This window comes from Propithecus coquereli, unplaced genomic scaffold (genome assembly GCF_000956105.1).
Source record: "Propithecus coquereli isolate 6110/MARCELLA unplaced genomic scaffold, Pcoq_1.0 Scaffold77, whole genome shotgun sequence".
NCBI lineage: Eukaryota > Metazoa > Chordata > Mammalia > Primates > Indriidae > Propithecus > Propithecus coquereli.
Window position 1 is genome coordinate 6488012 of NW_012153840.1, and position 22724 is coordinate 6510735.

The 22724-nt window shown below is 54.1% G+C and overlaps 2 protein-coding genes across 4 annotated transcripts in view; one reads left to right on the forward strand and one right to left on the reverse strand.

The window, feature by feature from the left end:
• Positions 1 to 13787, forward strand: part of CLSTN1 (calsyntenin 1) — an 81973-nt gene extending 68186 nt beyond the window's left edge. Inside the window, exons 8-19 of the mRNA XM_012662503.1 lie at positions 540 to 788; positions 1158 to 1279; positions 3828 to 3990; positions 7210 to 7266; positions 8401 to 8552; positions 8813 to 8961; positions 9234 to 9460; positions 9896 to 10066; positions 10452 to 10597; positions 12034 to 12169; positions 12502 to 12686; positions 13110 to 13787. Coding sequence (XP_012517957.1) covers positions 540 to 788; positions 1158 to 1279; positions 3828 to 3990; positions 7210 to 7266; positions 8401 to 8552; positions 8813 to 8961; positions 9234 to 9460; positions 9896 to 10066; positions 10452 to 10597; positions 12034 to 12169; positions 12502 to 12686; positions 13110 to 13304 — 1952 coding nt within the window. The 3' untranslated portion in view covers positions 13305 to 13787. The remainder of the gene's footprint in view (positions 1 to 539; positions 789 to 1157; positions 1280 to 3827; positions 3991 to 7209; positions 7267 to 8400; positions 8553 to 8812; positions 8962 to 9233; positions 9461 to 9895; positions 10067 to 10451; positions 10598 to 12033; positions 12170 to 12501; positions 12687 to 13109) is intronic.
• Positions 13788 to 14830: 1043 nt separating this feature from the next.
• PIK3CD (phosphatidylinositol-4,5-bisphosphate 3-kinase, catalytic subunit delta) overlaps positions 14831 to 22724 on the reverse strand; it is a 51910-nt gene continuing 44016 nt past the window's right edge. For all 3 annotated transcript variants that reach the window (XM_012662646.1, XM_012662647.1, XM_012662645.1), the window contains exons 10-24: positions 22320 to 22416; positions 22101 to 22231; positions 21617 to 21667; positions 21351 to 21518; positions 21146 to 21267; positions 20785 to 20928; positions 20487 to 20586; positions 20223 to 20401; positions 20010 to 20122; positions 19780 to 19858; positions 19089 to 19256; positions 18285 to 18408; positions 17990 to 18135; positions 17537 to 17669; positions 14831 to 16494 (exon numbers count right to left, since the gene is read on the reverse strand). In XM_012662646.1, coding sequence (XP_012518100.1) covers positions 16357 to 16494; positions 17537 to 17669; positions 17990 to 18135; positions 18285 to 18408; positions 19089 to 19256; positions 19780 to 19858; positions 20010 to 20122; positions 20223 to 20401; positions 20487 to 20586; positions 20785 to 20928; positions 21146 to 21267; positions 21351 to 21518; positions 21617 to 21667; positions 22101 to 22231; positions 22320 to 22416 — 1893 coding nt within the window. In that variant the 3' untranslated portion in view covers positions 14831 to 16356. The remainder of the gene's footprint in view (positions 16495 to 17536; positions 17670 to 17989; positions 18136 to 18284; positions 18409 to 19088; positions 19257 to 19779; positions 19859 to 20009; positions 20123 to 20222; positions 20402 to 20486; positions 20587 to 20784; positions 20929 to 21145; positions 21268 to 21350; positions 21519 to 21616; positions 21668 to 22100; positions 22232 to 22319; positions 22417 to 22724) is intronic.

The following is a 22724-nucleotide window of genomic DNA, read 5'->3' on the forward strand; positions in this document are numbered from 1 at the left end:
AAAAAAAAAAAAAAAAAACAGCTTTTTTAGGTTCTTTGATTTAGTAAATTTATTTCTAGGAATTTATCCTAAGGGAATAATGATGGACACACACACAGGCACCCATGAAGGCGAGGTTTATAACAGGAAAAAACTAGGAGCAGCTTCAGGCTCCACAGGGAGATGGGATAAGTAAATTACGGTGCAAGGAAATTATATTCAGACATTTTAAATTATGCTGTAGAATAATATCAATAAGATTATATGTGCATTATGTATATAGCAGGACTCCATTTTTATTAAAAAATACATTATGTGTGTATATATTTATAAAGAGAAGATTGGAAGTGTTTATTCCCAAATGGTATGTATTTGGCTGGGGTTACAAGAAATGCTTTAAAACGGGGGTTATTATTTTGTAATGAAAACTCTTATTTTTGAGGAAAGTCAACCGGGACTAGCAAGTTGTATCACCGTAAGGTAGGGCCTTAGCGTGGTTTGCAATGCGTATGTGCCTTCCCAGTCCCTCATGCCATCCACACTGGGTATTGTGGTTCCAGGTGCTGCCTCTGGCACGGCCGAGCTGCTTCCTTCCCCGAGCAGCGCCGCGAACTGGACCGTTGGGCTCCCCACCGACAACGGCCACGACAGTGACCAGGTCTTTGAATTCAACGGCACTCAAGCAGTGAGGGTCCCGGACGGCATTGTCTCGGTCAACCCGAAAGAGCCTTTTACGATTTCTGTGTGGATGAGACACGGGCCTTTCGGCAGGAAGAAGGAGACGATTCTTTGCAGTTCAGACAAAGCAGGTGGGTTCGCTGTCATGCCCCAGTCCGGTGGGGCAGTCGCTGGAGACAGGCGCCTCCTCCTTCCCCCAAAGCCTCCCGCAGGCTGGCTGGTCATAGACACTGTTCTGCATGTCGTGCGAGGGGCCCTTTGTCCTTGGGAGACCCTTCGGCACTCGGGACCTGTTAGTTTTTACTCAGTGCATCGTCAGCAGTTGTCACGGGCCCAGCTTCTCGGCAAAACCCAAGCGTGTTTGCTTCCAAACCCTGCCGTGGCCCAGCGGGGAGTTTGTGCAGAAAAAAATCGTGTCTTCCAAATCCGTTCAAGAAATAGCCTTTACTTCTCCCGTGGGTCCTAAGCTGGCAATTTACCCAGAGAAACTGCCTTTGCAGATATGAACCGGCACCGCTACTCACTCTACGTCCACGGGTGCCGGCTTATCTTCCTGCTCCGCCAGGATCCTTCCGAGGAGAAGAAATACAAACCTGCGGAATTCCACTGGAAGTTGAATCAGGTGCGCGAATGGCACTCTCACTAATTATGATCTTTTAAGAGAAATTAACTACATCCTGCAACTTTGCACATGACTGACTGTTTATAGTCAGTGTATATTTGTGATTTTATGATTCCTGTGTCTTTGGGTAATAGATTAACAAATTAAATTGTTTAATGCCTTTCTACTGAAAACCTAAGTTTTTTTTACATGTATTTTATACACAAAGAATTGACATTAAAAAATGTGTATTTTAAATTCAAAATACTATTATAGTTTATTGAAATAAGCAGTATTTGCTTAAAAATTTGGAATTGAGATCCTTGGTTTTATTTATTCATTATTTAAGGCCTTGACTTCCAAACTATGCCGAGGAGCCCTGTTGGCTCAGCAGTATTCAGGGGCATCACAGGATATTCAAAATTTTCAAGGAACCAGTAATCTTGACGTCTTTCAGGTAGCACACAAACTCCTAGTGCTTGAGCTAGTTTACAGTTTTGACCTGAGATCACATTACATTCCCTTCGATGATGTCATGTCCTTGCAAAACTAATTTTCCAGCAGTTGCTGTGATAAAAAGCAATTATCATGTGAAAAAACCCATGTGTTACAGGAAATGAGGGGGTGCTGTAACCCAAGGAAGCCTCATTAAAATCAGAACAGATCATTTCTTCTCTTGATGCAGGGACAAGAAGGGAACCTTTGGTTTTAGCTTCATTTTGTTTGGCTCGTGGAATTATTTGTCAAAAGCTGACATACTCTTATATGTACCTGTAGTTGCTAAAATGTAACATTGTCTAAAATAGTTACAAGATGTTAACAGATAAAAATGGAAGAGCCTAAATGAGAAGGGAAAAGAGTGTGTCCAGTTGGCAGCATTCATTTCTTATTGATGGCATTTTTATTTACATAAATAATTCTCAGGAACTTCCACTATAATTTTTTTCAAGAAACTAAAGAAAAATATAGTCTGGAAAAAATATTTTACAGCGCAGGTAGATGTTTGAGGTACAGTTCTGTTAGAGTAACCATAGTCTGTATTTACATATTCAGTTTCTTCTAATTACAGGCTTTTTAAAATTTTTAATATGGACTCAACTATAGTGTCTCCACAGTCTTTGATTAAAAACATGAAACCATGAACCAAACTGGAATTTGTTTAATAGGCTGCCATGGAAGTTTCCCCATTTTCTGTGGTGTTAGGAGGAATTCAGAGGACATCACTGAATAAGTTATGCAATTCCTGTAATAAACAAGTAAAAGTTTTAAATTGGTTTCCAAAAGAAAAAAAAAACTTTAATATGGAAAATTTCAGACATAAATAAAAAAACAGACATATCAGTATAAAGAAAAGCCCTGTGTGTACCCTGTACGTAGCTTCGATAATTCTGAACTCACGCTCAGCCTTGTTTCTTTCACTGTTAGCCCCACTCACTGTTAACAACTTTTATTACCCACTCAAAAATTACTTAATTTTTAGGAAATCCCAGATAGTAGACCATTTCTTTCTCTGCAGACATGTATGTTTCATTATGTATCTCTAATAGATAAGCATAATCACAATGCTTTTTTCACATCTTAAGAACGAACAATAAAATTTAATATCATCCAATATCTAGTGTTCATATTTCATATTGTATCATAAATGTTTTTGCTTTTACAGTTTGTTTGAATCACAATCCAAATAGGGGGCCATACACTGCAGTTGGCTGAAATATGTTCGTGGTGCTCATTCATGCCAGGAAGGAACGTCGGTTTAATTTGGCATGTCGTCTAGCTGTATGTTCATATTTATTTAGGTTATCAACTTGGAATTGAAAAGGAAAATACATGTACTATAGTTTACCTTATTCTGAGATTGGAGGTGCTTTTTATTTTGATCCAGAAAGGGCATGGCCAGTTGGCAGACTAACTCAGCCCTTCAGAGAGCTGGTGTCGTGCTATGGGCAGAGGAGAACCCAGCCATCCCGTCTGGGGCTCTGCCCTGTGATGAGGGAGCAGTGAATGCAACCTAGTTTGAAATGCCTTAGAGATGACAGTGTTGCCTTGGCCCTTTTTGGTGAGATGTATTTGCAGATATTTTGTTGTTTTATATATATATAAATATTTTGTTTATATATATATGTATATATTTTGTTTGTTTTTCTAGAGAACAGGGTCTTCCTTTGTTGCCCAGTGGTGTCATCATAGCTCACTGCAGCTTCAAACTCCTGGGCTCAAGCGATCCTCCTGCCTCAGCCTCCTGACTAGCTGGGACTACAGGCACATGCCACCTAATTTTTCTATTTTTTGTAGAGATGGGATCTCATTCTTGCTCAGGCTGGTCTTGAACTTCCTGGCCTCAAGTGATCTTCCCACCTCTGCCTCCCAGAGTGCTAGGATTACAGGTGTGAGCCACCACGCCTGGCCTTCTTATCGTTCAATCCTTTTCCTTTTAAGGAAGACAGATATTCACATGGTGACTTGTTTCCCACACCCAGTTGTATTACATTCCTCGTGTGACCGTTCGTCGTGGATGAGAGGGAAGTTGGCATTTCAAGCCCCTAACCCTTCCCTTGGCCTCTGGTAGGTCTGTGATGAGCAGTGGCACCACTATGTCCTCAACGTGGAATTCCCAAGTGTGACTCTCTACGTGGACGGTGTTTCTCATGAGCCCTTCTCTGTGACTGAGGATTACCCACTTCATCCATCCAAGATAGAAACTCAGCTTGTGGTTGGGGCGTGCTGGCAAGGTAAGGGTACTCCACCGCTGGCATCCCCGCCCAAGTCCCAGGAATTAGTAATAGCCCTCACTGTTTTGGTGACAGCAGGCTCTTACCAGTATTTTACAGCCTTTATCCTCATTTCTTTTGTCTTCCCCCCCGTCCTGTGCATAGCCTTTTTGGGGACACTGCTGATGCCCTACGCTAGCATAGCTCTGTCCTTGGTCGTGCAGGAAAGGTGTGTTATGGGACTGAAACACACCGTCACCTTTCCTGGGAACCTGGGAGGGAGCGTTGCACAGACAGCGTGATTGGGGAATGAATTTATAAATTAATCTGTTTATTGAAAAGTTCACAAGGACAAAGAAGCAACAGTCAACGATCAAATAAAGGACCCAGACAGAAGTGTGCTTTGGACCTGGAGGGCTCTTCCAAAGTGCTTGTCACTTGATAACCTTGTAGAAACACCGTGAGGGGTCTGTTCACCTTCAGCAAGTGCCACGTCTGGAGAGGGTGCCGTGGAAACCTCTGGTGAAGGACTAGGGGTGAGACACGCTAACCACCGAGCAACCATGCTGTTTGGTTTTTTATGTTTTTTGTTTTTTTTGAGGTGGAGTCTCACTCTGTCCCCCGGACTAGAGTGCCATGGAGTCAGCCTAGCTCACAGCAACCTCACACTTGTGGGCTCAAGCGATCCTCCTGCCTCAGCCTCCTGGGTAGCTGGGACTACAGGCGTGAGCCACCATGCCCGGCTAATTTTTTCTATATGTATTTTTAGTTGCCCAGCTAATTTCTTTCTTTCCTTTTTTTTTTAGTAGAGATGGAGTCTCAGTCTTGCTCAGGCTGGTCTCGAGCTCCTGAGCTCAAAGGATCCGCCTGCCTCAGCCTCCCAGAGCGGCTAGGATTACAGGCGTGAGCCACCGTGCCTGGCCTCAACCATGCTGTTTGTTGGAGCTTACTAGGTTGCGGGCCGTGAGCCGTTACTTTCTATGTCACATCACTTCATCCTCACAGTTTACAGCGGAAGAAACTTAGGCCCAGAGAGTAACAAGTCCAGGGCCACGCAGCTGGTCAGTCGCGTTGCTAGGACTTGAACCCCGGCAGCCTGTGCATGCTGGGCCCACACTCGGGCCGCCGGACCAGGAGTCTTGCTTGAGAGTTTCTGTGCCCTGGAGCCCGTGGGTGGTCTGGGGAAGCCTTTGGACCCCTTCTCAGAATAATTTATTAATAATCTGTGAAATATGTAGGATTTCAAAGGCAGCCAGTCAAATTGAAATAGTTATCAACGTACTAAAAGACTGAATTTGTGAGGTAGTACTACCTGCGGTGCTTTACTAACAAATGAAGAATAAGCTTTAGCAGCAGGTCCAGTCACGGCCACAGTTTCAAAGTGCTAAGGGGCTTCATGACAATGCTTTGTGACATCTGCAACAGCCGTGGCCTGATGCGAAAATACCAGTGGTTTCTACTGATGACACAGCCACAGCACGGCCAGCGCTGCTGTGGTCTGTAGCCTACATTTGCAAGCAAAGGATGTGCTGAATTTCAGACGTTAGTGGAAATAAGTGTGTGATTTTTTCCCCATTCAAGTTCACAGACCCCCTCGGTCTACCCTGGAGGTTCGAGACCCCCACTCCGACCCTTGCACTTGACTCTGTGCTGTCATTTCAAGGTGCCATCATCGCTAATAAATAGACCATTCTATTATTTTTTTTCTCCTTATAGAAACATTGTATCTTGAATTAGTTTAGAAATTTATGAAAAAGCCTAATTCCCAAGACAGATTTGCTTATTTTAGGAGAATTTGAATTTCATAATTTTCCTGCAGATTTCCAGAGCTAATTTTGGCGAAAATTCATCCATGAGAAAATGGAACATGAGACTGAGGAATGAAAAATACATTATTAGGGATACAGGAATTTTTTTAGGTGATATTCCTAAAATTCTAATTCAGATTTCCTTCTCAGATTAAACAATAATTTCTGAATAAATCTTTTAAAAGTAAGAATGAAAACACAAGTGTAAACCTAAATGTTGCTTTACATTCTGGGGCCTTTGCTGCCTTGGTTAAATGAACCGCCGTGGCCTGCCTTGCCACCTTTGGTTCCTGTTTATGTCGCAACATTTTCCGCCATCAGATAGTAGTTACTTTTCATCTTCTTTCGTCTCTTTCTACCTCAGCCCTTTCAACATCCCCAGCCAGAAAAATTCACTTTAGTTTCCAAATCAAACAGACACAAATTCTTTAAAATGGAGCTAACAGGGAGGAGATCTTTTTCCTTTCAGTGGATTCGAGGTCACTCTCCTTGGATTCACCGGAGGACCTGGCTGTAGCAGCTTCGTCTCCGTCGGCAGAAATGGCCTGGGGGTGTGGAGGTAGCAGGTGAGCTGTGTCTCACCTGGGCTTCACCTGTGCACACCTCTGGCCTTGCCCCACGATGCAGAAAAGGTGCCCCAGCAAATTGTAGAGGCCAGCGCCACGATCCCAGAAAATGTTGATTCTAGTCTCAGCCGCTGGGCACATGCCGTCCCAATAAGGCCTGTGCCCTGAGCACTGGAGCGGGAGCTAGAGGAGCTGTTATAGGTGGGTAGGGTCCCCAGGCCCACCACGGGCTACGTTTCCCTGGGTGAGTTCTTCAACCTCTGAGCCTCCCTTTCCATTCATAAAAACTGGTTTAAAATGTCTTTTTTTGTCTGTTGCTTAGAGGTTAAGATCTAGACAGGTGCAAACTTGTTTTGAGCATCCAAAAAATAGGGACTTTCACTTTCATATGCCAAGCTTTGGGCACTTGTGTGTGCTGTTCCATTTTGTCTGCGCAAAATGCCTTCCTGTTAGGAAGAAAGGTGCGGAGTTCGGTGTTATTTATACCTGGTGCGACGCTGCAGCCCGCGGTGCGCCTCCTCGGAATGTCCTACTTAGTAGCACAGACTGGGGAGATCAGTGAATGAGCTTTTATTCTGCTTACTTTAAATCAAATCCGTGCTTTGGCAAGGAGGATGTGGGAAGATGGAATAAAAGAATACAAGCAAAGCGTAGGGGGAGGTGGTGAGTATCGCTTCTGGGGAAATGGGACAAGTATTAACACGCACTTGTGTCCAGGTGGAGTTTGTCCCAGAGAAAGACAAGAAGGGAATGTTCTCTTTGTGTTTTGTGCTTGGTTGCTTGAAAACTGATTTTCAAGGTCCACTTTGAACGAAGACCCTAACCTCTTGGTCTTTCTCTGCTGTCTTTGTCTTGCTTTTCTACAGAGTATTCAGGAGTTGAAAATGACAATGACACTGAGCCTGTGACTATGGCCTCTGCAGGTTGCTGGATTTCTTTTCCCTACAGCTCACTGTTGTGTTTCATTAAAAGATGAGACATTGATTCATTCCACGTGTTGCATGCAATGCCCAGGTTGCATTCCAGCCCCGACGCCACCCGCGCGGCTCCTCTGCCTCACGCTTCCCCATCGCTTCCCGGCTCCCCTGTCTGCCCGGCCCGGCCCCAGATGGCAGATGATGCATTCAGGCACCTGCCTGTGGGATTCACTCCCCCCACGTCGAATTTCACCCTCATCCCACTGCATGAGGCTCCCTGCTGAGACCTCACAGGCCAGGTTGGGGGGCTCATGTGGCTGAACCACAAGACAGGGAAAGACTTGTTTCAGATACTCTGTCCTGATCGGCACTAAAATTTAAATAGAGGTTTCTTAGAAATCTCAATGCCTAGCGATGATGCCCTTATCCAGATGAGACCCCCTGCTGAAAATATGTCTCCTCTTCATCAGTGTAAGAACAAGGGTTAGCTTCACCTGTTTCGGGCTCTTCGTCGTAGTCTCTGAAGGGCCATTTTTGGGTTTCTATTTTCCTCCCAGCATTCTCACTTTGCAGTTCTCCTTGGTGGTAGGAGAAGGAAGGACGGGCGCTCAGCAAAGTCGCAGCTGCCTGCAAGGCCTGGGCATGTGTGTGCTTGCCAGCGCAGGGGGTGATTTTAGCATCCCTTTGTTCTTCTGGCCGTGCTGGCGTAGGCTCACCCCGAAGCGTGTGTATTGCCAGAGCATGCGAGTTAGGAAATGTTCCCGCTGTGGTCCAGTGGGTGGAGAAGGCAGTGTCTGAAGAGGCTGGTGCTGGAAGGAGATGTCACCGTGCACCTGGTGACGGCTACGGGGTTGGCCACCCTTACCCGGGAGTGGCCAGATGTGTGGGCACACTCGGGACCTTGTGGCTTCGGGTGAGGGACCCCCAACTCCTCTTTTCTCCAGGCCACGTGCATGACCATAAACAGTTTAATTTCCTCATTGCGCTTCCATGTAGATTGCAAGGCTAACAGGATTTGGTATGAACTAACCCGCATGTCCATCCATCAAGCTGCCACCACCAGTAACACTGCCCTGGGAGGTGAGCCAGGAGATTGCAGGCTGCACGCCTGACTCCTTACTGTCTCCCCCCCGTCCAAAGGTGGTGACCAGCACATGACCCAGTTTTTCCGAGGTAACCTGGCTGGCCTGACACTCCGTTCTGGGAAGCTCGCAGATAAGAAAGTGATTGACTGTCTGTATACCTGCAAAGAGGGGCTGGACCTGCAAGTCCCCGAAGACAGTGGTGTGCAGGTAACCCCGAGCATTCGCCCGCCCGGCACTCTCAGGCCCCCGAGTGCAAAGGCTGGTGGGATAAGGGAATAACTGTGATTGATAAGTTTGCACCTTAGATGTTACCATCCCGTAAAAGACGGTCTTGTTCCCTGGAATTGTATGAGCTTTTCAAGTCACCAATTCAAATCGATCCTAGGCTGATCCTTCTAGCCAGAGAACCCGTGGTTTTAGCTCCTTGCAATTAGAACCTTACTCTCTCTGTCTGGCGATGATTTCAGATCCAAGCAAGCCCCAGTCAGTCGGTGTTGACCTTGGAGGGAGAAGACGTCGGGGAGTTGGACAAGGCCATGCAGCACGTTTCCTACCTGAACTCTCGGCAGTTCCCTACGCCCGGAATCCGAAGACTGAAAATCACCAGCACGGTCAAGTATGTCCTGATTTTTAACAATAAACCCGTTTCCGCTCAGTGACACTTGTGTATTTAGGTTTTGAAGACGATCTGGCCTCCCTTCTGTAAGGGAAGGCGAGCAGGGGCTGTGGGTGAGAGATCTGAGTAACATATACGCAGATTCCTGGAGTGGCCTGTAGTCTGTCCCCTCGGGCGTTTACAGAATCCTTTGTCTTCACCTTGGCGCGCAGCACAGGTGGGCTCTGAGACCAGCTCCCAGGGCCCTGACCCTCCCTGTCTCTTGCCGGCAGGTGTTTTAACGAGGCCGCCTGCATCTCGGTGCCCCCGGTAGAGGGCTACGTGATGGTTTTACAGCCTGAGGAGCCCAAGATCAGCCTGAGTGGCGTCCACCACTTTGCACGAGCAGCTTCTGAATTTGAAAGCTCAGAAGGGGTTTTCCTTTTTCCCGAGCTCCGCATCATCAGCACCATCACCAGAGAAGTGGAGCCCGAAGGGGATGGGGCTGAGGACCCCACAGGTAACAGCCCTTGGCGCGGTACGGCCTCCCTCGCCTCGGCGCGAAGTCCTGTTGCTGCCGCTGACTTACTGGGGCTTTTTCTCTCTGTGGGGTTTTGGGAGCTTTTATGTATAAAACAGCAATGTTTTGTTGCTGTTCGTGTCTGCTTCCCGAATCTGTCCCGTGGACTGGAGCTTGTTTGGCCTTTGGAAACCCTCCTGGGGGCCTTGCAACCTTTCTGGCTGATGTCCAGCTCTCAGATGTTGCTCGAGGTCAAGGGGGAGACAGTTGCAGGAGACACTCCTCGCTCCTGCCAGGCCTGTCAGCCCACATAGGGGGCAGTGTCCCCACCATTCTCGCCTGGGACACAGGAAGCAGCTCTCCTCTGCCACTGTGCTGGTCTTTAAAAGGAGCCCCACAGCCTCTGCTGTATTTCTGGTTGGGTCGTTTTTGCAGTTCAAGAGTCACTGGTGTCCGAGGAGACGGTGCACGACCTGGATGCCTGCGAGGTCACGGTGGAGGGAGAGGAGCTGAACCACGAGCAAGAGAGCCTGGAGGTGGACGTGGCCCGCCTGCAGCAGAAGGGCATCGAAGTGAGCAGCTCAGAGCTGGGCGTGACCTTCACAGGTGAGAGGCCAGGCTGTAAGAGTGGACATTGGGAGCGCTGGGCCATCTGCCTCCTGCCTCCGAGAACGTCAAGAGTCTCCTGGAGGAGATGGGGAGGGAGCACATTGGCTGAGATTGCTGCTGGCTGCGCTAACCCCCTCCCGCTAGGCAGGAAGGGGGTGTGCGGACACTATCTTATGAAGGACAAGGGGGGATGCTTGTGATGGCACATCCCCCCACCAGAGGGAAAAATGGCCCTGCACACTCTGCGTTCATTCCTGCTACTGGAAAGCCACACGTGTGACCCCTTACGCCCAGCCGACCCAGGTGCCCATGCCCACGGCTCGGGCCTTGCCCTGTTCCTAACCTAAGCCACCGGTGATCTTCTCTCCTTCGGCCCCTGCAGGCGTGGACACCATGGCCAGCTACGAGGAGGTCTTGCACCTCCTGCGCTATCGGAATTGGCACACCAGGTCCTTGCTTGACCGGAAGTTCAAGCTCATCTGCTCGGAGCTGAATGGCCGCTACATCAGCAACGAATTTAAGGTGGAGGTGAGTATGGGGCTCCCGCTGGGAAGGGTCCGCAGCAGTGGTAACTCGGGCCCTCATCCCTGCAGGCGCCAGTTCTTAGAGCATTCTTGGTGGCAGCTATTTATTTACGTTCCTCCCAGGGGTGGGGGAGCTGGGCTCTGCCACAGGCCAGACCTGGCCGGTTCAGACAGGTTGTGCTTGGGGAGGGCCCAGGCAGAGCGGGCACCCAAGAGTCAAAGCCTCAGGAACCTCAGAGGGAGGTGACAGAGAGCAAGTGGTAGTTAATGCTTCAGGAATAGGACAAGGTGGTTTCTTGAGGTTTCACATGAGAGAGAGCCATGAGGACTCTGCTTTGCAAAGAGTAGCACCCAAGGAACCTGAGGGTCTTTGCAGTTCTGCAAGATCAGTGGCCCTGTTGTGAATCAAGGTAGGTCCCGACCTGGGGTGAGGGGTGCGGACGCAGGGACCCCTCTGGGCAGGGCTGATGCTGCCAAGGCCTATAGTGGTGACTCGAGCCACAGTGGCAAGAGGGCGGCTTGTCCTGCTCCGAAATGTTCAGGCCCACACAGCAGCCGCGCCATTGCTCGGGGCCTCTGTGGTCTGGAGAAGAGGACCCACAGGTGCCCTCAGCAGGTGACCGTCTCCACCGTGAGCTCCGGGGCGGCGGATGTGGCATTCTCCGTGCTGCAGGACCTGTGCCTGCTCCGTCTGAGCCAAAGCGTAACATTTGAAAGGAAATAAATCGTTGAGATTAGTGCTTCCGCGTGGCCCTGGTTTGGGGGAAAAGGAGGAAGAAGGTCTATGCCAGCATTTCCCAAGAGACCATGAGGAAGGACCGTTGGTTTGCTTTTCCACTCTGTCGTGGGTGGATTCTTTTTAAAATACGATGAAAATACATAAATTATGGCTGGATGCGGTGGCTCACGCCTGTATCCTAGCACTCTGGGAGGCTAAGGAGGGAGGATCCCTTGAGGTCAGGAGTTCGAGACCAGCCTGAGCAACAATGAGAACCTGTCTCTACAAAACATAGAAAAATGAGCCATGCGTGGTGGCTCGCACCTGTAGTCCCAGCTATTCGGAAGGCCGAGGCAGGAGGATCGCTGGAGCCCAGGAGTTCGAGGCTGCAGTGAGCTGTGACGGCGTCTGTGAATGGCACACCCCAGCCTGGGCGACAGAGCGAAACCACCCCCATCTCTAAAAAGAAACAAAAAAACTATTAGAAAAGTGATACATTTCTAAGATGTGTGACAGTATCGAATTGTTGAAACAGTTCCTAAGTGCTCACTCTTGATTTTTTTCTGTCCCTTTCTTGTCATAGACAGTAGGTAGCTCCGTCTCCCCAGCAGCAGTGCAGGGACCCGAGTGGCCTTGGTCCCGCCAGCTGCTGAGCTCGTTTCTCGCCCTCTGGACAGGTTCGGGACGCCCGTCTCCAGTGACACTGTCTGTCTCCGCTGCAGGTGAACGTCATCCACACGGCCAACCCCGTGGACCATGCCAGCCACATGGCCGCCCAGCCGCAGTTCGTGCACCCTGAGCATCACTCTTTCGTCGACCTCTCTGGTCACAACCTGGCCAGTCCCCACCCGTTCGCAGGTAGGGTGGTGACAGGAAGCACTTGAGCAGAAGCGCCCGTGCAGTTGCAGGGTCAGGGTGGGCCCCTGCCCCGCCATGAGCACAGGTCCTGCTCAGAACAGCCTTGGGTCACTCCCCATGACACCTAAGAACAAGAGCACTCCACTCCTGAGGCCACAGAGCGGTGCGCGCCCCGCACGGAGCTTTTCCTAGTGTTTCCCCGTCTTGGGGTTCAGGTGCAGCACGCTGGCCAGCCCCTCTGACCTAGCACAGCTGAGCGGGTCAAGGGCGTGATAGCCCCGGGGTTATGTGACCTCCCTAAAACTCCGCCTGGTCTCTCAACCTCATTGCAGTTGTCCCCAGCACTGCGACCGTTGTGATTGTGGTGTGTGTCAGCTTCCTGGTTTTCATGATCATCCTGGGAGTGTTCCGGATCCGTGCCGCGCACCAGCGCACGATGCGGGACCAGGACACCGGGAAGGAGAACGAGATGGACTGGGATGACTCCGCCTTGACCATCACCGTCAACCCCATGGAGGTAGGAGTGAGTCCAGTGCCTTGGGAGGACCGGCGTGGCCACAACACCTTCCTGCTCTTACGTATTGTCATGTAACATGCATAACCCTGGGAGGTTAGGTGTCATTTCTCAGATGGGTAAACTGAGGCTCGAAGGGGCCTTATTTGAGGTCATGCTGCCTAGTAAACGCAGAGATGGGCTCCTGCCAGGGTGGGTGCTCTGTCTCAGCAGCGGGGCAGCAGAGTGCTGTCCACGGTGGTGCTCAGAGCTCTGTCTTCCCTTCACCTTGACCAGGCAGCGTCCAGTGCGTCCTGGCCCGTGTGGCTGGGGAGCGAGACACCGGGGCAGGGTCCCTTCCTGTGGCTCCTGGGAGGTGAACGTTAGGTGACGGTTGCAGGCGGGGCCGAGTGGCTGGACTCATGGGCTGTCTCTCCTCTTTGCCAGACGTACGAGGACCAGCACAGCAGTGAAGAGGAGGAGGAGGAAGAGGAGGAGGAGGAGAGCGAGGACGGAGAGGAGGAGGACGACATCACCAGCGCAGAGTCGGAGAGCAGCGAGGAGGAGGAGGAGCAGGGCGACCAGCAGAGCGGGAGCAGGCAGCAGCAGCTGGAGTGGGACGACTCGACCCTCAGCTACTGACCGCGCCCGAGGCCTCGTTCCTGTCCTCCCAGCCCCAAGGGTCCACGATGTACAAAGTCATTTCGGCCAGTAGGTCTGCAGACCCCTCGCTGCCCGTCCGCCGTGCTTGGTGTGTAGGACGTAGGCTCCCGCCCGCCCCCGCCCGGATCGCTCTCTTCAGTCCCGCGAGGCGCCGTCGCCTCCCCGGCCACGCCTGCCTCTCCCAGGGGCCCCGCAGCGCCAGGGGCCCCACACGTGCATCTGGCGTCCGCTCCTGGTCGCGAGAGGACACTGGCCCCTCACACTCCAGAAAAGCCACGATGACCGGACTTGGTGACAAAGGGTAAAAATTGCTCACTTCCACCTGGTAATCATTTTTTTTTTTTAAAGTTTTTATTTTTTCCAAACTAGTGCATGTATAAATAATGGCAGAATGGGGGTTAATATGTAGACGATTAACTGACTTTTTAATATTTTGTAAATAAATCGGGATTCCTCGTGTCCCTCGTGCTAGTGTACTCCAGGACTGGAATGTAAAGTCAGGGTGCTGAGCGCAGGAGAGACACTTGGGCTCTTCCCCCCCCTCAAAAAACTCGAGGTCCCTCCCACCCCTGCTCAGGGCTTGGTGTGGCCGGCGGTCGGGGTGCAGGCCTCGGCGTGCTGCTCAGGAGACGGATCAGGCACCCCTCTTTGGAGGCTGGAAGGAGCCAGGTCTTGTCTTCAGTGTTCTACCTGTTCCTATTTTGGCACTGGGGGTGGGGGTGCGGGGGTCCCTGGCCCTCTTACACACTCCTCCAATGGCAGCAGCTCCCCGTGCGGTGGCCCAGACTCGTCACGTGCAGCCTTGTGGTTTCGACTCGGTACACGTCTCCCTGCTGGTGAACGTATGTACAGATCACATGAATTGACAGGTGTCGTGTCAACCGTTTGACCGCTTGGTTCGGAGACGGCAACAGGCCCCGAGTGGTCTGTACTCGCGACACCCACAGGACACCCTGGGGCCTGAAAGCAAAGTGCGGGACTTGCCCAAAACCGCCTGTGCTGTCCTCTCGCCTCCCCCAGCCCCCTGTAGCGGAGCCCTGCTGCTTTGCCTGGTGGCCGCGAAAGGAGAAAGGGCGGTCTTGGTCTTGGCCTAAACCCTACCCGGCACTTTGCTTTCTGGTCACATGTAAAACGGTGGATTTCTACAACAGGGGAAATTGTTTTGGATGCTCTTCTGTGACCCTAACTGCTAGTGTGGAGGACACCCACGGCTGTGCTGGGTGTGGCCATCCCCACGGCCCCTCCCCCGAGCTGCTCTGTTTAGACCACGGGCAGAGCTAACACAGGGGACGTTCTCATGCTGTCACCGCCGCGGTGTCCCTTTTCAGAGGTGTATATTGACGCTAGGTCAGAAAGTGTATACGCTACAATAAAGTTCTGGTTCTAACTCCAGTGCGGGGGGTTGTTTTCTGTCTCGTTTCACGTTCGATCCTGCAGTCCTTGTTTCTTTTCGAGCCGAGAACACAAGAACGTAAAAAGGATTTTTATTTCTCATCTGCTTTGGCCCATTGCAAGGTTCCACAGAGTGCCAGTCTCAACCCGCATCAGCGACAGTGAACTCGCCTCCCCATACAGAAGCACAAAAGGGTTTTAAAAAAATAGAAAATTCCTTCTTGCCAGGCACACAGGCCGTACACCCAACCGGAGATCGCCGTGGGTGTACAGAGCACGTTGCCCACGCCCAGGAGCACACAGGCTCGTTTAAATAAATAACATAACCTGAACACATACACACAGCTATTATTACTATTTCAAAACAGACGAGGCGGTCTGGGGAATTTTAGCACTTTAGTTGGAACAGGAGTGTGGTCAGCGGCGCCTGTGCAGGCGGATGCTCGGGGGTGGCCCTGACTGCTGCTGGCACCGGGGCTGCTAAGAGCGCAGCTACGTCTGAGTCTCGGAAGGCTCTGGAGAGCAGCAGTAGCACCCGGGGGGTCCTGAGTCAGCCGCTAACACATTAGGGTCACCCGGCTTCTAAAAGCCCAGAGTGCCAGCCCCATCTCCTGAGTTGGCTTCTGAAGGCTGGGAGAGGCCCGGAACCTGCGTTTCCAAAGCCTCTCAGATCCAGGCCTGTGAGGCCTAAGGCTGAGCCTGCCCCATTTCACACTAATTACTGCTGGAGAGGGGACTGCGCCACACCCCTCACCGCCACACTCTAGTACCCGATCGATCGCTTTCACAGCAGGTCCCAAAGGCGATAGTTTGCAAGCGGTCTGGTCCTCGTCCTTCATTAAAACCTGCTTTGGAGGCAGTTTACAGATAACTGCACGCAGGGATGCTGCAGGCCGTCCCGCCTACCCCTGGATTCGGGACCAGGACAGCTGAGTCAAGCTGAGTCTCTCGCACAGCCTGAGGGCCAGCGGATATGGGGCTCTTCCAAGCTGTGGAGGTTCCGTGAGGCATTTGGCTGTTATTTTCTGACCTGCAAACACAATCACTTTACAGCAGAGGTGAGGGAATTTCCGTACCCGAGAGTCACTTTAACAGTGACCAGCAAGAGCAAACGTCCCTGAATAGGAGGGCGCGCGGGCTTCCTCGGGAGCTGCCGGAATTCAGTCATGGGTGACGCTCCCGGAGGGTCCCACCGAGGCGGCAGGGGATGCACTGAGGATTGAGGCGTCCTGTCTGGACAGCAGGCACCAGGTGACTGCCAGGGCCATGACCAGGCAGCCTGGCAGGGCGGCTGGGAAGAAGGTTCCCCCAGGAGAACAGTCTCTGCTGGGTCCAGACCCACAGCTGGAAGACTCGGTGACAATCCTCAGCCAAGAGCAAGGTGCAGCCTCGAGGAGCCTGGCGTCCTCTTGTCAAAGCCCAGTGCTCTCCTGCACCAAGGCTGCAGTTCCGTGTATGGCTATTCAGTTCCTTAAACATTTCAAGTCATAAATAAATAACCAGTGTAAACAAAAGGCAGTTGTGTAGATTCCTTCCCACGAGGTACAGTGCAGGCTTTGGCCCCTTCCAGGACGACCGGCATTGCCGGCTCCCCAGGACGGAGGGTTTGCTCCGTCTTGGGCCCAGGGCTGTGGGGCCGCTACTGCCTGTTATCTTTGGACACGTTGTGGGCCAGCCAGTTCACTTTGGTTTTCCAGCTCTCCCGGAGGGCTTCGTTAAACTTCACTCGGAAGTGCTTTAGTGCCTCCTCCTCTGTTTTTCCCAGCGCCAGAGAGTCCTGAGACCAAATCACAGCAGTGTTAACATGCAGGGGCCGGGCCGCTCGGTCGTGCAGCCCCATCTGGGGACTTCAGACTCCCTCCCGACAGACCTGCATGACGGGCATTAGGAGAAAGCCACCCCGCATCTCCCTTGGGAAAAGCTCTTTATCCTGAGTACAAACTGAGACAGATCCCTGCCCCACCGGCAAATGGAGATGCCAAAGATGTCTTGGCCTCGAAGCCCCTCGGGGTGCAGGTGGCCTCACCTCCCCCATCAGAGACAGTGACTCCAGGAGGAGGGCGGAGCAGCCTCATTCTGCGGGGAGGTGTGTGGCCCCACCTCCCTTCCTCCCCCCACCCCCACACACTGAAGACACAGGGAGGAAGAACATCTTAAAAGGCAGAGGGAGGCCTGGCACGGTGGCACGCCCCTGTGGTCCCAGCTGCTTGGAAGGCTGAGGCAGGAGGTCAGCCTGGGCAACATAACGAGACCCTGTCTCCCAAAAATACAAAACAGAAAAAGTATTTTTAAAATTTAAAAAAAGCCAGGTGTAGTGGCATATGCCTGTAGTCACAGCTGCTCAGGGGGCTGAAGTAGGAGAATCGCTTGAGCCCAGGAGTTCGAGGCTGCAGTGAGCTATGATTGCACCTGTGAATAGCCACTGCACTCCAGCCTGGGTGACAGAGCAAGACCTTATCTCTAAAAAGAATAAATAAATATATAAATTAATTAAATAAGAAAAACAGAAGTAGAGGGGACCCTATCTCGTCCAGTCCTCCCAGTGTACACATGGAAACACCTGCAGCCTACAAGGACAAGTGGGTTGACCAAGGAAGGTCACAACACATCCGCAACTGTGCGGACTGAGCCCAGGTGGCTCTACTGCTCCAGCCACTCCCCGCAACCCCACACCAGACCCCACTGCTGGCACGAAGAAGGAACACAGAGCTTGGAGGGCCCTGTGGGGTCCACTGTGCTCAGGGCTTTCCTGGGCTGCACTGCTCAAGGGCAGACCCTGGATGTCTACGGTGACACCTGGTCTCCTGCCTGGCACGTACCTTCAGATACTGGATATCTTTAGAGCAGCTGAGCTCGGGCAGGCCTGCTGCCCGCATCAGGGCAAAGAGGTGGAGGAAGAGGAGTCCGTGGCGCCGCAGGATGGTGTAGGCTCTCTCGCAGTAGCCCCGGAACCTGCAGGGGGCAGGCAGAGGTGAGGCTCCGGGACCTCCAGCCACTCCCAGCCTGAGGCCAGAGGGCCCGTCTGCATCCCCCTGGCACCCTCCCCCAGGGCCTGCCCTTATCCTGGAAGCAAATGCACACAGAGTCCCTGGTTCCTCAAACGTCCCTGTGCCCCAGGCTGCCTCCTGCTACATGACCCATGACACTTCTCCCCACATTGTCCCATGAGGGCACAGGGTTGGGGGGCTCATGTTCCAAATCCATCAGCCATCCAGTGGTGGGGGCCAGGAGTCCCTGCCCTGCACCCTGCCCTGGGGCCCAGGCACCCTCACCTCTCAAATTTCTCACTGTTATTAGTCTTCCCCTGCTGAATCACATGGACAAAGTCATAGGTGAGGATGAACGGGACTCGCTCACGGTTGATTCCAAACTTGGTCTTGAAATTCCCCAAAAAGTGGCCGAAATCAATGTGGAACAGCTGAGGGGAGGGAAGGGCAAAGACATAAGGTGTCAGAGAGGAAGCAGCAGGGCTGAGGGCACTGTGCCCAGGGCTGCGTGCCAAGCAGAAGGGCTGGCAGGCCAGGGCCAGGAGATAGGCCAGCATGGCGCCGCCCGCACTGCCCCTACCTGCCCACTCTCGCGGATCATGATGTTGTCACTGTGCCGATCACCAATGCCCAGCACGTATGTGGCCACGCAATACCCAGCACAGGAGAGGGTGAACTCCTCGATGGCTCGATCCAGGGCCTCCCTGGGTGGGGAATAATGAAAACCACAGCCACACCATTTTGCAGCTCCTTCTACCACGAAGTGGAGTGTGATTTCCCCTCCCCTCAAATCTGGCCTTGGGACTTGCTTTGATCAGCAGAACACGGAGGAGCAATGCTGGGCATCACTACGGACACTATTCCAGAGCCGAGGCCTTACCTTGCAGATCTTACACTCATCCCCAACCCAGACACTGCCATGGAGGGAAGCTGAGGCTAGTCTATTAAATGAGGAGGCCACATGCAGAGAGGCATGGCTGACAGCCAGTGCCAAGGCCCCAAGCACAAGACTGGGGCCATCTGAGACCCTCCAGGCCCAGTTAAGGCACCAGATGATAGCAGTTGCATGATGACTCCAAGCAAGACCAGCAGAAGAACCACTCGGCTGAGTCCAGCTCAGTCTGCAGGTTTGTGAGTCGATCATAAATGGTTGTTTTAAGGGCCTACACTTTGGGCCATGTCACCCAGCAACAGACAACAGATACTCGAGAACGGAGACCCGAGCCACCGCAACCCAGACACAGGCTGGTCCTCAGCTGAGCCAAGTAGCCACAGAGATGGTCAGAGGCTCTTCCCTTCACCTTTGAGGCTAACAAGCCAGGCCCTCCCAAACCACAGCTCTCTGGGAAAGGAGAAGGCATCTGTCCCTGGGCCCGAAACCTACCCCGGGTTCTTGGACTTGAGCCAGTTGAGCAGGGCATCCTTGTTGAAGGCGGCTGTGGCCGCCATGTTGCTCTTGTTCAGCTGGATGTTGGCAATGGTGTCTGAGCGAAGCACCACCTCAATGAGGCCTGTGCGGTCCCCGGTGGGGAGGCAGCCGTAGGGCGTCATCCTAGGCAAGCGGTAGGAGAAATGGGCAAATGCCATCGTCAAGGGCTGTCCCTGGGGTTCCCTGACCCCCAGAAGCTCAAGGCAACCAAAAAGCCACAGGAGGCGCTGCCGCTCAAGTTGCTGAGAAAGAGGGAAGAGATGCTGGGCTCTGAGTGAGCTCCTTGGAGACTCCAGGGCCAAAGACGCAGAGAGCGCCATGGCCGAGCTCATGTCTGCTCGGAGGAGAACAAGCCAGGGCGCTTGGAGGAAGATGCCACTGCTTGCCAGGATGGGCAGGAAGCCAGGGACACCTGGGCAAAGAAAACAACAGGGCGAGACGGCTGCCAAGCATCAGCAGTGGCCGATTCCACCTCAGCCTGCTGCCCCACTGCTTCCCTCACCCCTAGTTTTAAATCGTCCCTGCTCCTACTAGAACAGCTCTTTTCCCGGCTGACAATGTTAACGTTGGCTTTGACAGTGGCCCTGCAGAGGCACAGGCTCCGGGCCCGGTTCAGACATGAGCGGGTGGCGGGGGAGCCGCTCACCTCAGGTCCAGCCCCTCCTGCTTCCATAGCACGTCCATGAGCTGGATCATCTGCAGGGTCAGCATGTCCTGCCGGAGGTCTGTGCACGGCCGGCGGAAGGAAGGAGAAACGCAAGTTTTTTGGGGGGGTTCTCCACTTGCAGCCATGCCCATGCCTCTAAGTCCGGGACTCTGTCTCCTGGGCCAGCCCTCCAGGGGCGCCCCCAGGAACTCCAGGGCCAGCGGGCTCACCATCCCCGTTCTTGAAGATGATGCCCACGCAGCTGTTGCCGCCTGCCTGCTCGTTGCTGTACATGATCCACAGGGGCTTCATCTTGGAGTCCATGAACGTGCACTGCTCCACGCTGCCGGGCAGAGAGCGGGCGGGCAGAGAGCAGGCGGTCAGCGGGGCTCTGCAGCCTCCAGAGGGTGGAGGAGCCCTCGTGGGGCAGGTTCAGGGCTCACCAGACTTCGGCCAGCAGGGTGCTGGGGTCGAGCGGGGACTGCAGGTGGGAGAGGGCCTCCAGGTAGGCCTCCTGGCGCATGCACAGGTGCATCAGCTCCTTGGTCTGGGGCTTGGTGGTCTTCTGGGAGCTCACCTTGACGAAGTCGTTCAGGGCCTTCAGTTTGCTCAGTGCTTCCCCCTGGTGGGGAGACGGAAGGGCGGCAGTGGGCAGGCCCCGAGCCTTGGCGGGCCGAGCTGCCCCTGCCCACCAGGCCGAGCCTCACCTGCTTCATCAGCACCTTCATGTGGTGGGTGCTGCCCCTGCAGTAGGCCTCCAGGATGAGGCCGAAGCGCAACGCCACCGATGGCACGTGCATCTCAGAGCTGGAGGGGACAGGGAGGGCTGAGCCTTGCCAGGCAGAGCCACGTGGCCTTCCCGCCTGGCGGGACCTGGGGAGGCCAGAACACCCAGGCCTGCCAGAAACGTGAGGTCAGCAGGCCAGAGGCCCCTCATCCCCCGCGGCCTCCCAGGAAGATGCGGGGCCGGGATTCCCAAGGAACTGGCCAGGGCGAGTCCACTACCGGAGGTGCCAGAAGAGGAAGTGGCCGATCCTGCGGTTGGCCAGGGCCCGGTCCAGCAAGAACTTGGTCAGCTCACAGTCCAGGTAGGACTCGTACTTGAGCACCTGTACCAGCTGCAGCAGGTACTGGAACAGCTCGTCGTCCCTGGGGGAAGGAGGGCTGCTGGGGCCAGGGGCTTCCCGACTTGGGTCAGGGTCAGCAGCTGGCGGGCCGCAGGGCAGGAAGGAGGCCAGCTCCCCACCCCCAAGCAGGCCTGCCGGGAGGTTCGGTCCCCACGCAGCGCCCCCTTCCAGACAGTCGGGGCAAAGCTGCCTCCCAAGGGGCAGGGACCCGTTGGTCCCAGCGCCCAGCCTGGACTCACGTCAGTTTCCGCAGGGACTTGATGGCGAAGGAGCCCACGTGGCAGTCAGGGAAGCTGAAGTCCAGCAGCTCCAGGGCGCTCAGCACGGGCAGCTCGGGCCAGGAGCACAGCAGGTAGAGCATCTGGGGAGGCCCAGTGGTCAGGTGGTGGTGGGCGGCGCTGCCAGTCTGACCCCGGCTCTGCCCCCAGGCGCCTCTCGCCCCACCTGGGCCACATCCTCGTGCTTGTTCCACTTGGTGACCAGCAGCAACCGGGCCAGCGCCTCCGGGAAGTGTTCCTGGACCTCGTGCCGCAGCTTCCACACCAGGTCCTTCTCGTGCTCGTACAGCTCCCCGGAGCCCCGCCGCTCCAGGATCTCGCGCAGCTGTAGCTGCTGAGGGCACAGGCAGGGTGAGGGCCCTGGCGCCACGCTGCCACGCCGCCTCCACACCCCCCGCTGCCTCCACACCCCACGCCCTCGTCCCAGCTCACCTCCTCCTCGGTGACACGCCCGCACTCGCCGTGCCGCCCCAGCTCCAGGATCTGCAACAAGCGGCCGTGCTCAGGGCCCCCCAGGGCCTGAGCCAACCCTGCCAGGGGCCCTGGGTGGGACGCCTCCACCTGGGCACCAGTGCCAGGTCACCCTTCGTGGTGGGGACTGTCCTGTGCGCTGTAGGACACTTAGCAGCACAGCAGCCCAGCTTCTACCCACAGCGTGCCAAGGGCATCCCTCCCACTAGCTATGACAGCCAAAAGTGTCATCAGACACTAACCAGTGTCCCCTGACAGGCAAGATGGCCCTTGGGAAGGGTCTGGATGTGCAATGTTGACCCAGCCCCTGGCCGTGGGCGACTCCCAGAGTGGCTGGGGGTCCACCCTCAGCCGAGCTCCAGAAGCAGGGCCAGGGAAGCTCCTCAGTAGCCCCTCAGCCTCTGGCGGGGCGGCCCGGACCTCAGGGGGCAGTGGCAACACTGACCTTCTCCAGGGCGGGGTAATACACGGGGTGGGGGGCCACCTCGGGCAGGCAGATGACCAAGGCGGCGGCGCTCTCTGTGTTGGGGTTGCCGCGCACAGTCCCTGTGGGGTTCAGCAGCTCCCCTTTCTCGTCTGAACACAGGGATAGATGGCATCGTATAGGAAAGGCCACCATCTCCGGGACCCCCATGTCCCCAAAGCTGCTCCCCCCTGGGCTGACCTGGGACGGAGGGCCACATGTAGAGGCAGCGTTCCCCAGTCTTGAGCTGGTCCTTGTAGTCAAACAGCATGAGGTTGGCCCAGGCGATGGGGCAGTCCTGGGAAGGGACAGTGAGCGGGTCAGGGCCAGCCACCCACACATGCTCATCTGCAGAGGAGGCCGGCCTCCAGGCCAAGCCCCCTCCCTCTCAGACCCCCAGAGGGAGGAGAGAAGACCAGAGCCCACCTAAGTTCTCCTGCCCAGACCCGGGAAGGCCCTGCTTGGGGAGGGGGAGGATCCACTGTTTCCTCTTTCCTCCTGGGGTCCCAGGAGTGAGGCCAGCAAGGTCAGCCACCTCGTGGCTCCCCTCTGCTCCCGCCCTCGTCCCCAGCACGGCTTCTTGAGAAACCTCCAAACGAGCCGCAC